A 16,004-nucleotide genomic window follows, 5' to 3' on the forward strand; every position below is an offset into this window, starting at 1 on the left:
CCTTATGAAAAATAATGTTGACAAAAAAATAATAAATCGGAGTAGACTGGAACCGGAAAATGGAGGTTGAGGTTAGGGGGTGACCACTCGTCTTTCAACGCTTGGGAAAATGAAATGGTTAAAGGCATATAAGAGCTACCTCATGTTACCCGAAAATCATTCATAAGTCACGCTTATGAAATTCATATATGTTGTTCATAAGTCGAGCCTTATGAAATTCTTAGGTCTATTTGCCTCAGTGTACAAAAATCGAGTTCGTATTGATGTGAAGCATCAACGGCTTTCCTTCCCTTCCGTGATCAGAGATTTTATGCCTCAGAAAATCCCGGTGGCTCCGACTGGGATTGAACCCAGGCCTTTTGGGGTGAGAGGCAATCACATTTACCACTACACCACCGGCGCCGCTATCAAGATCATAGCAACAGAAAGTGTCATCAAGACTCTGGGATTCCAATAATCGAAATGCCGGACTTTTTAATTTCTAACTTAAAATAAATAAAATATCTGAGACAAAAGCTTGAAGTCTGCGACGGTAAGCTGGAAAACAATCTGGCAACACTGGCTCTCTGCTGTTTGTAGTTGGACAATGGATTAAAAGCATGGTTTATTTTTGCAACAGATGTCGCTAGTAAAAAAAAATACGGCAATTAATTAAATATGTAGAAAACCTGGACATTTTGATTTTAACGAAATTTTGACCTTTTTAGGGATTTTTTTTTAGTGCTGAGTAATTTTTTTACGCACACCCCTATCAAATTTGTTTTTCTGTTTTCGCTTCCAAAATCGATAGTTTTGGAAAAATGTTCAAATCACCATACATTACTTTTCCGGTTAACTTTTTGTCCATAGGATGGTGGCGCCATGTTGTCAGTAGTGGTGAGATAAAAACTGACAGCAAACCCATGACCCATAAGCGAGAGCATGCGGATTTCCCAAACAATAAACACGTTTTGGAAGAGCACTACACACTAGAGTGTCCAAAAATTGCACTATGTCTGGAAATCCGGGGGCTCAACCTCCAAATGATAGCTAAGGGTGTTACAAACAAACTTTTGTATGGCAGCAACTCTGGGAAATGTTGTTTAGAGGTCGCCCCGACGAGATTTTTGTAAAAAATCCATTTTTCATAGCTATTATTCAATAAATATTTTTATATCTTTAAATTTCGGTGAAATCTCACCCTTTTATATTTTTCGCAGATTCCCAAGGGTCAAAACTATAAGAGAAAAAATTGCTACGGCATGTTCTGTGTCCAATTTGTTACTTACAATTTTTCAAATTCTCTAAAATGATGTTTTTTGTTGTGCATCACTGCATTCAATCATCAAAAGTGGGTATCAAACATAGCGTCATTATCAATCAAATGCAGCAGAAATATGGGACATTTTATAAGTAAAAACTTTGCCCCAGACACTTAACCTCATTTTTAACCGTTAAAAAGTTATTCGTGATTTACTGTGGAAAGAAAAGTTCAGAATTTCAATACTTGCAGTATGTCCACCAGCAAATCAAACTTTCATTGAAATCTATAAATACAAATCATCTACTTTGTTGCAAATCACTTGATAAAATTTGTTTCGAAGGTTCTAGAATTCAATAGGAGGATATATGAGCGGAGAGGGATCACACAATTTACTAGTTTCCATTTGATTGCCGTAGCAAGCAGAATCAAAAAACAAAATCATGTCATCAAAAACCAAGCTCAAGTCGGATCTCATCACCGGTATTGCGAGGAAGCATTTGCCCAGAAACCGTTTGTCGTCGGAGTTGGACATCATCAGGTACTTTCGATTCAAGCATGAAACCCAACAACATTCAATGGGAATAGCATTCAAGTTGTGGCTACCGAAGCTGTGAAGATTTGGAATCAAGCCGGACTTTCGCACCAGCTCAAGCGGAACGTTGATAGGAGGGTTGCCAAGCTCGTTGTGACATGGCAACGCCAAAGTAAGGCCTTCAAGAAGACTTTTTTTTTTTTCTTTTTTTTTATTATAGTCACTTTAACACTCTTGGGTCATTCGTGACTTGTCCGGAGGTGAGATTTGAACTCGTGACTTTGGCGTGAGAGGTATAGATGTTAACCACTACGCTGGGGTCGCCCCCTCCTTCAAGAAGAAAAATCAGAGCTATTGCCAGCTTTGAAGATGTGTAGGATGCGGTTGAGTTACTTCTTCAGCATAAGCGTGAACCACATCGATGAAAAGCTACGAAACGATACTGTCCGTGCAGAATTATGGAGCCAGCAGGTGACAAACAAAGTTCCGGTTGAGTTTCCGAAAAACTTCTCAAGCAGTGTACCATTGATATGCAAGCAGTTTCGGTAGCCACAACTTGAATGCTTCTTCCGATTGAAAGTTGGTGGGTTTTATGCTTGAATCGAAAGTACCTTCTTCTTCTTCTTATTCGCATTTCAAGCTTATTGCTTAGTGCATATTAGCTTTTTGCGTGCTCTCAACTTAGTGTTCTAAATGCACGTCCACAGTTATTAATTGAGAGGTTTCGATGCCAATACCAATGCATGAATTTGTATATTGTGTGGCAAGCACAATGATACTCTATGCCCAGGGAAGTCGAGAAAATTTGCAACCCGAAAGATTCCCTCGACCGGACCGGGAATCGAACCCGCCGCCTCCGGCTTGGTAATACCGTGCCTTTACTGACTAGGCTATGAGGCCCCTTGTCGAAAGTACCTGATGACGGCCACTTCCGACGGCAAACGGTTTCTGGGCAAATGCTTCCTCGCAATACCGGTGATGAGATCCGAGTTGAGCTTGGTTTTTGGTGACATGATTTTCTTTTTTGGTTCTGCTTGCTACGGCAATCAAATGGAAACTAATAAATTGTGTGATCCCTCTCCACTCATATATCCTTTTATTGAATTCTAGAACCTTCGAAACAAATTTTATCAAGTGATTTGCAACAAAGTAGGTGATTTGTATTTATCGATTTCAATGAAAGTTTGATTTGCTGGTGGACATACTGCAAGTATTGAAATTCTGAACTTTTCTTTCCACAGTAAATCACGAATAACTTTTTAACGGTTAAAAATGAGGTTAAAGTGTCTGGGCAAAGTTTTTGCTTATAAAATTTCTCATTATTTCTGCTGCATTTGATTGATAATAGCGCTATATTTGATACCCACTTTTGATGATTGAATGCAGTGATGTACAACAAAAAACATCATTTTAGAGAATTTGAAAAATTGTAAGTAACAAATTGGACACAGAACATGCCGTAGCAATTTTTTCTCTTATAGTTTTGACCCTTGGGAATCTGCAAAACATTTAAAGGGTGAGATTTCACTGAAATTTAAAGAACTAAAAATATTTATTGGATAATAGCTATGAAAAATTGACTTTATTCAAAAATCTCGTCGAGGCGACCTCTAAACAACATTTCCCAGAGTTGCCGCCATACAAAAGTATGTTTGTAACACCCTTAGCTATCATTTGGAGGTTGAGCCCCCAGATTTCCAGACATAGTGCAATTTTGGGACACCCTACTACACACAGAAAAAATTCTGAATTTTAACTATCGTGTAAAATCTCCCTTCGTTTAATTTTGAGCTATACTTGACATAAACAGCGAAATCGCTTACAAGCTTGCATACAATATTTCTAATTTATGCGATATTGCGCTTAAATTTACACGAAATATCGCGTAAATTTATGCCAAATCTAGCGTTAATTTTATGTGCGCTATATCTCGCATAAATTTACATGAATTTTTCGAACGGTGCATGAACCCTGCGTATGCTTCTCCCCCACATACACTGTTTGAAAAATTCACATCACATCAACGCTAGAATTGGCATAAATTTACACGATATTTCGTGTAAATTTAAGCGCAATATCGCATAAATTAGAAATATTGTATGCAAGCTTGTAAACGATTTCGTTGTTTATGCCAATTGTAGCTCAAAATTAAACGAGGGGAGATTTTACACGATAGTTAAAATTCAGATTTTTTTTCTGTGTAGATCGCAGCATGGCTTGTTGCAGTAGAAGGCTGCAATGTGCCTTGGTTGCTTGCAGTTCCTTACCCTTTGTACAAGCAAGCGCACAGGTAGTCGGATCATCCCAATCGCGAAGTAGTCCGGTAGTACTCTACTGACTCGGCGAAGGTCACACGAAACAAGTCCGAAAGCATGCAGGTTGGGGTGGATCAACTTTACAACCTCCTGTCCCCCACTGCTCTTTCAATGCGTATCGAGGTCTCCAAAAACTGTGCAAAATTTGATCGTAGTTGGTTTTAATCTCGATTTGGTTGAGAATTTTTAATTTTGTATGTGAAAATGTATGGGAAACGGAACGATCCTATTCCAAATATTACTCAAATTTTACCAAATATCGGATTTAGATTAAGAATACTGTACTAAGCAACTTTGTTGAAGACTGCACATCGATTTGATATTTGTACAAAAAGTTACAAATATTTCACTTTAGACACTTATTTCACTACGAGACGAACCACACCCCACACCAAGGCTGAAAGACTCGTTAATAAAGAAAACTAAACTAAACTTATTTCACGTCTTACAAAATCATATATACGCCTGAAGGTATGCGCGGAGCAATAGGTCTAAATGAATATAAAAATAACTTTTTCTCAGAAGTCAGTCTTCAACAAAGTTGTTCTGCATAGTATACCCGAGATTTGGTGAAATTTGAACAATAATTGTATTGTATTGGCAAGCAAATAAATAAGTTCGTTTCGTTTCCCATACAAAAGATAAAATTCTGTCGCAAATCCAGATCATAACCAAATTCGTTCAAATTTGGCACCGTTTTGGGGACCTCAATACACATACAGAGCAGTGGGGAACAGGGGCTTATAATCCACTATACAAACTTGACCCACCCTAATAATAATAAAAATAAATCAAAAAATTAACTTTTTTCAGAGCGAGCAAACTTCTTACAGTACCTCACGGTATTAACATAAACAAGGGGGTTCCAACTTTTTTGGGGCGGAAAAAATTGTGTGTGAATAGCGATTATTCTTGAACACAATTAAACAAACTGGTATAACTTTTGCTCATTTGTTAGCGTTAGCGTTGTTATTATACTTCGTAGATTGGATACTAGCGACCTTTCACCCCAGCAGGCCTGGGTTCAATCCCAGTCGGCGCCGCCGGGATGTTCTGAGGCATAACATCTCTGATCACGCCAGAGGGAATTAAAGCCGTTGGTCCCCGGTTCATGAGTTGATGGGTCGATAGGTAGGGTCCAGGTGTGAGAGCTGTCTCCCTCGCGTCGGTAGCATTGGTGCTCAGCATGGAAAACAAGATCAACGGAAAACACATCAAGGGAAAAAAAAAAACACATTTTATGATTAGTTTGTTTTATTGTAGTTCACAAAAAATCAGGTTTAAAGAAGTCGAGGCGAAACATTAAGAAGCTATCAAGAACGCTTCATGTTAATTATCCTGATAATTTTGCCTTTAATCTAATGGGCTGCTCTCTCAAAGTACGCTGTTGACGGTGAGCCTTGTTAGTTAATCTATTTTTTTAATGATGGTATTTCAGCAGATATAAATGTCCAGACGTGGAGAACTTTCTTTCCGAAGTAAAACTCATCAACCATTTTCCAGAACATTAATTTTACTCTTGCATTGTCACAGATCGTGTGGATCAATTGTCAAAATTTAAAAAACATTTTTTTTTCTCAGTTAACTTAGGGAATGTTTAAACGACATTTTAAAAACACTACTTGTTCAAATCGACAAAGGCAGTTTGCAGAATAATCAAATAAACTTGCACTCTCGCTTGTCAAGCGACCTTTATCATTGTTTGCTTTTTTTGGTAGTATGCTGCACAACATATTTAGTAATAAAACAATAAATAATAATATTGTTGCATTTTGTAACGACTTAAAATACTTTAGAGAATCGCGGCTGGTAACCAGCGCTGCGGGTTGTTCATGATAATATTCACCGCTTACAGCTTGTAAGCCTGGCGAACCATCAGATCAAAATAGGCATCCGAATCGATCGAAGCGCTAAGGCCTGCATAGTAGTTCAGGAACTCCTCCTTGGTGACGGTCCCATCGACGTTGCCGTTCTCTTCGAAATTGGCCAAAAACTTCCGCAGGATGACGTCCTCCGTCTCCTCACCGCTAATGTACAGCGGGTGGTTCTTGACCGAGTAAACGTTCCTGCAAGTAATGTGCGAATCAGTTAGTATTAATTGTACATATTTCCACTGAAGGGTAACATTACTTTAAATCATCAACGGTAATGGTTCCATCTCCGGTCTTGTCCAATTTAACGAACGCTTGACTGACGATGTTCTTCCTGGATTCGGACATATTTGGCCGAATAGCAATCAGAAACTCGGTCATGTTGATCGAACCGCTTCCGTCGGTGTCGAACCTTAAAAAAAGATTAACCTTTTGGGTGATCGATCTTAACGGCAATCTTCAGACGGTTCTTACTTGTTGAACATCTCAGTTGCTTCCTCGTTGGTGACGTCCAGTCCGGTGTCGAGCAAACCCTTGATGAACTCTTCCAGCGAGAGCGCCTTGCTGCCGTCGTCGTCCATGCGGCGGAAGCACCGACCCAAGCCCAGGATCCCCGACGCACCCCGAGCAAGGCACATGTGACGAAGCTTCTCGATCGAGTCCGTAAGCGTGCCCGACGACAGAGCCCGACGGCTGCGGTTGATCATTTCCGATTCTTGACGCGACATTGCACTGACGGGACGATGTGCCATCTGGGAAACAAAAGAAGAAGAAACGGATGATAAATTCAGTAAGGAGTAGTGGGTACCGTAAAACGGGGTGAAGTTGAGATCAATTTTCGTTTTTCAACAATCCTTTTTTATGATATTGTTATAAGATAATTTGTATAGCATTTCATTAAGTAGTACTTTTGAAACGTTTTCGCTAACAAACGACGCATTCTACCACTCTAAACGCACAATTTGGTTGAAGTGATAAAATATGCAACTTTAAACTGTTCCCATAAATCTTATCAAAATCAGCATTAATGCTGGTGCTGTGTTCCGTGTAATTACTTATTTTACTTAATTTTGAGTCGTTGAATCCAAATTTCGTAAAAATTAAAGATTTCGTATAAAACAATGGTTTTAGCACAGACAAACAGACATAAAACTCGCGAGTTGTTCATCGAAAAGGCATTTAACGGTCAATTTAAAAGTATCGTAGTTGGTAGTACCTCCACCTGTGGCGCGCATAGACAGTTCCCTAGCGTTTGACGTTTACACACTACCGTCATCTGTTCAGCGTACTACCCACCACAGTGTACTCAACAGATGGCGGTAATGTTTTAGCGACGATGTTTTACAGTGAGAAATATTCAATGTGTTATGTCTGTTTGTCTGTGGTTTTAGAGTACAGCAGTGAGAAAATTGCATAGAAGTTGAAATTGAGCGAAGGGTCATTAATGCGATAATACCTAATCAAACGTGCACAACTTTGAGGAAGGTACGAATCGGGTTGATCATCTCTCTTTACCAAACTCCCCAGTTGAAGAGGGATGGTGAGGGGTTGCCCAACCCCCCCTCCCCCGCCACCACTGGCAAAAAGAGATGATCACCGATTTGCTCATGTACCGTCGATCCCAATGAACATTGAAAGCTGAATAAGGCCTAATTCAGACAAAAAATAGCTTATTTAGCTAAAAACTAGCTTGTTCAGCATTTAATCAACTCTAATTGTTTGTTGGGATGTGTTTAAAACCGATTGTACCGTACTCATGTTGTTATCTGGTCGTAGGCATCTAGTCGTAGGTTTGGAAATTGCAGCTATTGTTACCTCTACCACGGTATGTGCTCCTGTCATCGTCGACTTGACGATATCGAGGAGCCATGGGTAGGGGAGGTGTTGCTACTGTTCCTTTCGACCTATGACAGTAAATGATGGTAATCTCCCATCTAGAGTTATGTACTTTAACTATTTTGTTTATATTACTTCTGCGTGAAGGATTTACATAGTTGAAGATGCAAATTTCAAATAACAGACTAAAGTGGTAATTTTTATACAATAATATATTATAGTATAGTATAGAATTGATAGTTCCGTTATAGTACGGCAGTGTGAAAATTGCATATAGAGAGTAGAAAACGAACAAGGACAGCTTTGAGGTAGGTACGAATCGGGTTGATCATCTCTCTTTACCAAACTCCCAAACGGAACTATCAACTAGGGGAAATGTTGACTTCGGCAATACCTTAACCTATTATCGTTAGGGGGTAAGCAAAGTCCTAGAGCTCTCAAATTTGGCCAATAGATGCTCTGAAACATAATGTATCCACATGCCAAAATTGAGCTCTCAAGGACGTTGTTTACCCCCTGACGATAATAGGTTGAGGTATTGCCGAAGCCAACATTTCCCCTATATAGGGGAAATGCAGGTAATGTCGGCCTAAGTGTCCCTAATTTGGGCCCATACATAAATTCAGCAATCGACTAAAGTTTCAATCTTAGATCCATAGGCCAACATTAGAGACATTTTCCCTACTTTCATCTCCTGAACTATCGTATAAAAATTACCACTTTAATCTGTTATTTGAAATTAGCATCTTCAAGTAGGGAAAATGTCCGCTTCGGTAATACCTTAACCTATTATCGTCAGGGGGTAAACAACGTCCTTGAGAGCTCAATTTTGGCATATGGATACATTGTGTTTCAGAGCATCTATTGGCCAAGTTTGAGTACTCTAGGACTTTGTTTACCCCCTGACGATAATAGGTTAAGGTATTGCCGAAGCCGACATTTCTCCTAAGTAAATCGTTAACTTCACCCAGAAGTAATACAAACAAAATAGGGGATATGGCTCTAATGTTGGCCTATGGATCTAAGATTAGGCCCATCGCTAAAAATCTGCTATTTATCAATTGTATGTGTACACGTCATTGGGACGGTACTGATGGGTATTCCTGGTCGCTATTGAAAATTTATTCGATTGCTGAATTTATGTATGGGCCCAAATTAGGGGCATTTAGGCCGACATTACATCCATTTCCCCTAGTTAATGTTTTAAAAGTGCTTTTCTCCTGCTCAGGTATTGATATATGCTTTTTCCGACATATCAAAACAGGCTTTAGGCTAATCCATTTCAATTTAAAGTATCGAGATATTCATTCCTGCTTGTATTGGGTGATTTTTTGGTTTAAAAAAAACCCAACTGTGACGGTTTTGCGCTACCCCTTAATCATGTCCGATTGGGCTGAATATGACGTTTACAGTATCATCACGAAAATTCATCAGACTAATAATTTCACTAAAATAGAACGTATATGTTTAATCAATAAGAACTGGTAGTCCATTATTTCATTAGGGGGCGCGTATTAGCCCTCGTTCCTCTACCCTATGTTTCCGTTTTTTTTCACAACAAAAACAGGGTTGTTGGTCATTGTCATAGCAACCACATATTCTACTTTGACCATTTTGGTCATCAAGAACTAATCCCACACAAAGTTCAAACCGTTTGCGAGACCTCTAAACTATAATCCATGTTTACCATTTTTGCAAAGACTCATGTTTTGGGGTTATGAAACAGGATGGCCAGCGAACTGGGAAAACTCGGAAAACTGGGAAGTAATCGGGGATTTGAAAAGTAGCCGGAGACTCGACCGGAAAACCGGGAAATATCTATAATTTTGAACTTACGGCAAAGGTTGCAAATACTTATTTCAGCTAAAACAATGTGTTTTTTAAATTATGAAATAATTAGATGCAATGATCATATTTTGAATAGGTAAGATACAAGAAGAGGTTGCAAAGAATGTGTTTGACATATTAAACCTGTTAATTTCACTTCATGAGAGTCACAATCAGCGATTTTTCACAAACTCACTCACTCACTCACTCACTCACTCACTCAGCGATCAGCAAATCGCTGATTGTGACTCATAGAAAGCAAAATTTACAGGTTTTATGTTTCCAGCGCATACTTTGTAACCTCTTCTTGTAAGTTACAAGTAAAACATGCCATCATACCATCTTTTGGTTTTATTATTCCGAAAAAACATTATTTTAGCTGAAATGAGTCTTTGCAACCTTGCTTACGGCCAGAATCAGTTAGAGAGCAAGAGCCAGTCTTTACTAGAGAGGGTCTAGTATAAGAGAGAAGCGGATTCAAAACAAACTGCCATGGCAACCTATGCCTAGGCGATTTCTAGCAACACTGCTAATGCAATCAAGATAGGCACTGCTCGATTGGCTCTGGCTTTGACAGTTCGTTAGCATTAGCATCGAACAAGTTGCACAATTTCGTAGGTGGTACGAATTCAAAACTGTTAAGAGCCAGACGGATATCTATTACTGGACAGATAGTAAGTAGGAAATAATTACTATCTCCCAGATAAAGGCATATCCCGCTCCAACAGTTAAGGATTGTCCTGGCCACGTCCTTACAACTGGTAGGGATAGGAAAGGTATGTTAGTCCAACATTTACTTAGGACTGGCTTTGACAGTTCGTTTGGCTCAAAATCAGCCAGTCAGCTCCTCTCTTATACTAGACCCTCTCTACTCAAGTAACATTGCAGGTTTTATCGAGGTTTTATAGCATTCTACAAGTCTAAATCATGATCTACAGAACCCTCATGAAACCAAAATTGTTACTTGGGTAGTCTTTACCAATTTGCTCATTTGCTGCATAATTATCATAAGTTATTCGTCTTATTTTATTTACTCAACAATATTGCAAATTGTTCGTCGCTAGTAAAATATTGAAGATGCCGGACTTTGATAAAAAATATACGTGTGAAAACCTAAACTCACTAAACAAAAATTCGGGATTCATTTTTTTCGGTTTCAAATAAATAATCCCCATACAATTCTTGTTAGATTTCCCATGCTTTTAATACCAGAATTCTGTCCAGAATTTCCATGAAATTCTTGTTAAAATTTTAAACAGAAAAATTGGAATTCCCTTATCCTAAGGACTTCCACGGAATCCTCCTTAGAATTCCTTTCAAACGATCCTGAGTATTCGATCCCTTTGAATTTCTCCTCAAAACTTTTTATGAACTCACCTCATTCTCTTCAGAAATCTTATTAAAATAAACCTGCTGTTCTTCTCAAGATCTCCATAAAATTCTCATCAGTTTTTCCTTGGAATTTTCCTTTAACCCTCCGTTACTCGCGCTGTTGTACTTTGTACAACACACATGAGCAATTCTCTACAGATTGACGAATTTTTTAATTTTTTTTTTTAATTTGTCGTCTCCGATTTTGATGAAAATTTGGACAGTTGTTCTTTTTTAGTAAAGATGCCAATTTGTGTTATCAGTTCATCACATTGAATCACGACTACTTTTCTAACAGGGCCTGTGTAAAAATAGTACTAATGAGTTAAAAAATTTATATTGCTGAAACGCTTTGTTCGATTAATTTGGTGTCTTGAGCAAAGTTGTAGATATTATTTTGGCAATAATGTTAAAAATATACACTGTAAAAAAATTCGTTTGTTTCAATGAAAAAAAAAATATATTTCTTTTTAAAAAAATTAATTTCTCATAATTTTTGATACCATGAAAAGGTATCGTTACTAACAAAACTAAAAAATTCATTTGATGAATATTGAGCTAGAACTAAATAAAAGTGAAATGATGCTCAAACTAGCGATTAATTTTCTTTTTTATTCATTGTCTTCAATTTTGCATAGTTGTATCAGTGATCTTAACGGTAATAAGTCAAATACTCAACACTGTAGTAGTGAACACCAAAAACATCTGTCTGTACCTAATGTAGAAATTATACCTATCGATCTGATACTTAAATGAGTTTGAATGGTGAAAACAAGCAGTTGATCACAAAGATTGCTTTTTACCGCATACATCTTAAAAAGTTATCATAGGAAATAAGTGTAACACCATTTGGTTAAAAGGTAAGCATAACGTTCAGTTGTATTTCAATGAAATCATTTTTAAAGATTATTATTTTTAAATTTTTTAATACAGGAAGCAACATGAGTGAACGAGCATGTTTTATCAGGTGCATTCGGCCGTTCGAGGAAGTCAAGTGCTCGAAAGAGCTGAGGAATATTTCGAATATTACCATCCAGAAATTACAATCGATTGGATATTCTGAAGCATCAGGATTGAATACTGGTTTTCGCATTTGCACCTCCTGTCGTCTTCGTGTTGATAAACAAGCTCTTTTCATCTCAAACGAGGAACAGCATGTTGCCGGAAGCTCAAAGATGCCAACTACAGTGATAGTACCTGTCGTACCGAGCTGTGAAAGCCTTACAACTGTACCATCAATGACATCAGTTACTTCAGTTCAATCGTACCAAGAATTTACTCAACCAGTCAACATCGAGATATTCAACCGAGGCATTGCAGGAATCCAGGTATCACCGATAGACGTGGGAAAACTCAACTACATCCACTACCCCGAGAAGAAGCACCGTGAAATCAACGAAGGTATTAGAAAGAATCTTTTCAACTTCGAGCCTGAGGCTGACGAAGTGAATGAACTCAAAGAAGTTTTAGAAAACATGAAGGAAAAGTTTTCCAATGCATCCACTGCAAGAAGTGAAAAATTATTAATTTTATCGTTATTGTCTTATTCATGGTCAACACAAAAAGTTATGGATCAATTTAATACTAGTAGATATATTGCAACAGAGGCTAAGTTGATAAAGGAAGGTCATTCGTCAAAAACCGCAAAATATGGCACAGCCTTAAGTGATGAAACAAAATTGGCAGTCATAATTTTTTTGAAGATGATGATATAAGTCGGGCAATGCTTGGTCAAAAAGATTATGTGTCTGTGCAGAAAGAAGGAAAACGACAAGCCATTCAAAAAAGATTACTAATGATGACTTTGAGAGAAGCTTATAAACGATTCAATGAAATTCACTGCAATGTAAAAATTGGATTCTCTTCATTTGCAAAACTCCGCCCTAAGCAATGTAAACTTTTAACCAGCTCTGGAACCCACAATGTTTGCGTGTGCACAACGCATGAAAACATCAATCTAATTTTACACAGTTAGAAAAAACTTTACCATTTAAATGATGTAAAAACGTTCACTGACAGCCTACTTTGTGAAAACAAGACAACATATTGCTATCTACGGTGTTGTGAAGATTGTCCAGACTCTTCCGCATTAGAAAACATTTTATTAAAACAATTAGAGGAAAAATGCATTGATCAGCTTTCATTTGAACAGTGGGTGACCACGGATAGATGTGATTTAGAAACTATTGTAAAGCCTGCAGACGAGTTTGTTTCATTTTTCTGCTTGAAATTGACAAGTTTGATACCACATGATTTCATAAAAACACAGCAATCTAATTTTTTGAAAACTACACGAAATAATTTGCAAGAAGGTGAATTTTTAGTTACTTGCGATTTTTCCGAAAACTACAGCTTTGTGTTACAGGATGAAGTTCAGTCTCATCACTGGAATGTCCAACAAGCTACCATTCATCCATTTGTTATATATTTTAGAGAAAATATGCAAGTTAAACATTTAAGTTTTATTATAATTTCTGAAGAGTTAAGGCATGACTCAGTGGCTGTTAACTTATTTATTTCTAAAATGATAAGTTTTTTACGCATTAACCAAAGTAAAAATATCAACAAGATTTATTTTATGTCCGATGAAGCCGCGTCACAGTACAAGAACCGGAAAAATTTTGCTAGCCTTTGTAAATTTAAATCAAAGTATGGAATTGAAGCCGAATGGCATTTCTTTGCAACATCACATGGGAAAGATCCTTGTGACGCTATTGGAGGTACAATAAAACGTATGGCTACTAGAGCAAGTTTGGCCAAAGAACGTGAACATCCAATAAAAAATGCAAGAGAGCTTTATAATTGGGCAATAATTGTAATAGCGAACCCCGACTACTTTTCCGATAGGGCCTGTGTAGAAAAGCGCTTATAAAATAAACATTTTAATACATTGCAAAAACGGATTGCTTGATTGCTATGGTGTCTTCGGAAAAGTTGTGCAAAATTAAAATGCAATTCTTGAAAAAATATACACGGTTAAAAAAATGTGTTTTTAATGAAAATGTAAAAATCGTGAAATATTCAAAAAACCATAACTTTTTGCCTTGCCAGTTAGTAGCAAACATTATGAGCTTCAATGAGGCTTAAAACGAAAATTTTCAAAAATGTACTTTTTTGAGAAATTAACTTTTTTTAATAATAAATATAATTTTTTTTCATTGATACAAACGAAATTTTTTACAGTGTATATTTTTTACACAATTGCCAAAATAATATCTACAACTTTGCTCTAGACACCAAATCAATCGAACAAAGCGTTTCGGCAATATATATTTTTAAACTCATTAGTACTATTTTTACACAGGCCCTTTTCAAAAAGTAGTCGTAATTCAATATGAAAAACTGAGAGCACAAAATGGCGCCTTTACTAAAAAGGAACAACTGTTCAGCGTAATTGGAAATGATCGGTCAGGATCGATTTGCGAACCTTCGTGGAATGCCTCACATGAGTTTTCCATTGCCATTTTGTTGCTGTGTTACCAATCGATCTGAAACCAACGAGTATTCCTCAAAAAAAAACTTGTTTTGATCTAAACAAGCTAAACTTTGATTACAGTAAACAACTAAAAAATGCGGATAATAGGGAAAATGTAAATGAAAACTGTGACCTCATACTACGTGGGATTTGAGTTAATTGATTACAACATGGAATATTAGAGTGATGCAAAATTTGAAATTTTCGCTCCACAATATTTAAACGATTCCAAATCGGATCCTGACTAACCTCTCAAAATTTGAACCCATTTGGTGAGAAACTGAGATCGCACAAACCATTTGAAGTTTGTATGGGAATTACTATGGTAAAACCAAGATTTTTGTTCATGTCTATCTAATAATTCACCGTATCGGTCTGCTTCAAAAGCTTTCAACTATACTTGTAGGAAATTTTCCCAGCTACAACTTTGCTGAAGATCACTTTTTGATTAAATGCAAGGATCGAAAGTTATCAATGGTTCAATGCGCTGATGTCTTATGATCATGCTCAATCAACTGCTCAGCAGGCAACATTGGTGTTTCTGGGGCGTTGAATAGGACACAAAAATCATGGCTACTATGTCACACTGCAAAATACAGTGTTGCCTACAGAGCAGCTGCTTGATCATGTCATAAGTTTACCAATCTCTTAAATAATTAATAACTTTTTCCTGTCTCGTTTTACATAGAAACAATTTTCAGCAAAGTTATAGCTGAAAAAATTTTCTATAAGAATGGCTATCGAACTGTTTCGCAGCTCAATATGGAAAAAGACTAGAAGGCAATGAACAAAAAGTTGAGATTTCCCATAGTAATTTACATGCAAACTGCAAATGACTTGTGCGAAGTCTGTTTCTAACCAAATGAGTTGTAACTTTGGGAGGCAAATCAGGACCCAATTTGAAACCATTTAAGCACTGTGGAGCGAAAAAGTCAAAATTTGCATCAGTCTTATGGAATATATCGAAAATCCTGACCAGATAGAAAGTTACTGTCTCTGACAAAGTTGTTCAGGAGATCATAGCCTTGTCGCTGGTGGACAGTAGATCAGAATTTTCTCACTACGTAGCGCTAGTATACATGTGAAATTCTCGCATGTGATATATCTCGAGATCCTGACCAGATAGAAAGTTACTGTTTTTCACAAAGTTTTTCAGGAGGTCAAAGCCTATTGCTTGGTGCTCAATAGTTCAGAATTTGCTCACTACGCGACGCTAGCATACATGTGAAATTCTCATATAAAATATCTCGAGTTCTCAACCAGATACAAAGGTACTGTCTTCGGCATAGTTGTTCAGGAGGTCAAGGCTTTTTCGCAGGTGGACAGTAGTTCAGTATTTTCTCACTTTGCGGCGCTACTATAGATGTGAAACTTTTGCATATAAAATATCTCTAGATCCTGACCGGATAGAAAGTAAATGTATTCGGCAAAGTTTTTCAAGAAGTCAAGATCTTTTTGTAGGATGACAATAGTTCAGAATTTTTTCACTATGCGGTGCTAGTATATACGTGCCTTTCTCGCATATTCAATAGCT

At 37.4% G+C, this 16,004-nt stretch overlaps 1 protein-coding gene across 1 annotated transcript in view; it reads right to left on the minus strand.

Annotated features, from left to right (window-relative positions):
- Nucleotides 1-5,594: 5,594 nt before the first annotated feature.
- LOC135713743 (calcyphosin-like protein) overlaps nt 5,595-16,004 on the minus strand; it is a 30,377-nt gene continuing 19,967 nt past the window's right edge. The window contains exons 2-4 of the mRNA XM_065236973.1: nt 6,436-6,713; nt 6,221-6,373; nt 5,595-6,156 (exon numbers count right to left, since the gene is read on the minus strand). Coding sequence (XP_065093045.1) covers nt 5,940-6,156; nt 6,221-6,373; nt 6,436-6,713 — 648 coding nt within the window. The 3' untranslated portion in view covers nt 5,595-5,939. The remainder of the gene's footprint in view (nt 6,157-6,220; nt 6,374-6,435; nt 6,714-16,004) is intronic.

Source organism: Ochlerotatus camptorhynchus, unplaced genomic scaffold (assembly GCF_037179485.1).
Source record: "Ochlerotatus camptorhynchus isolate MF236.1 unplaced genomic scaffold, CSIRO-AGI_Acam_v1.1 ptg000577l, whole genome shotgun sequence".
NCBI lineage: Eukaryota > Metazoa > Arthropoda > Insecta > Diptera > Culicidae > Ochlerotatus > Ochlerotatus camptorhynchus.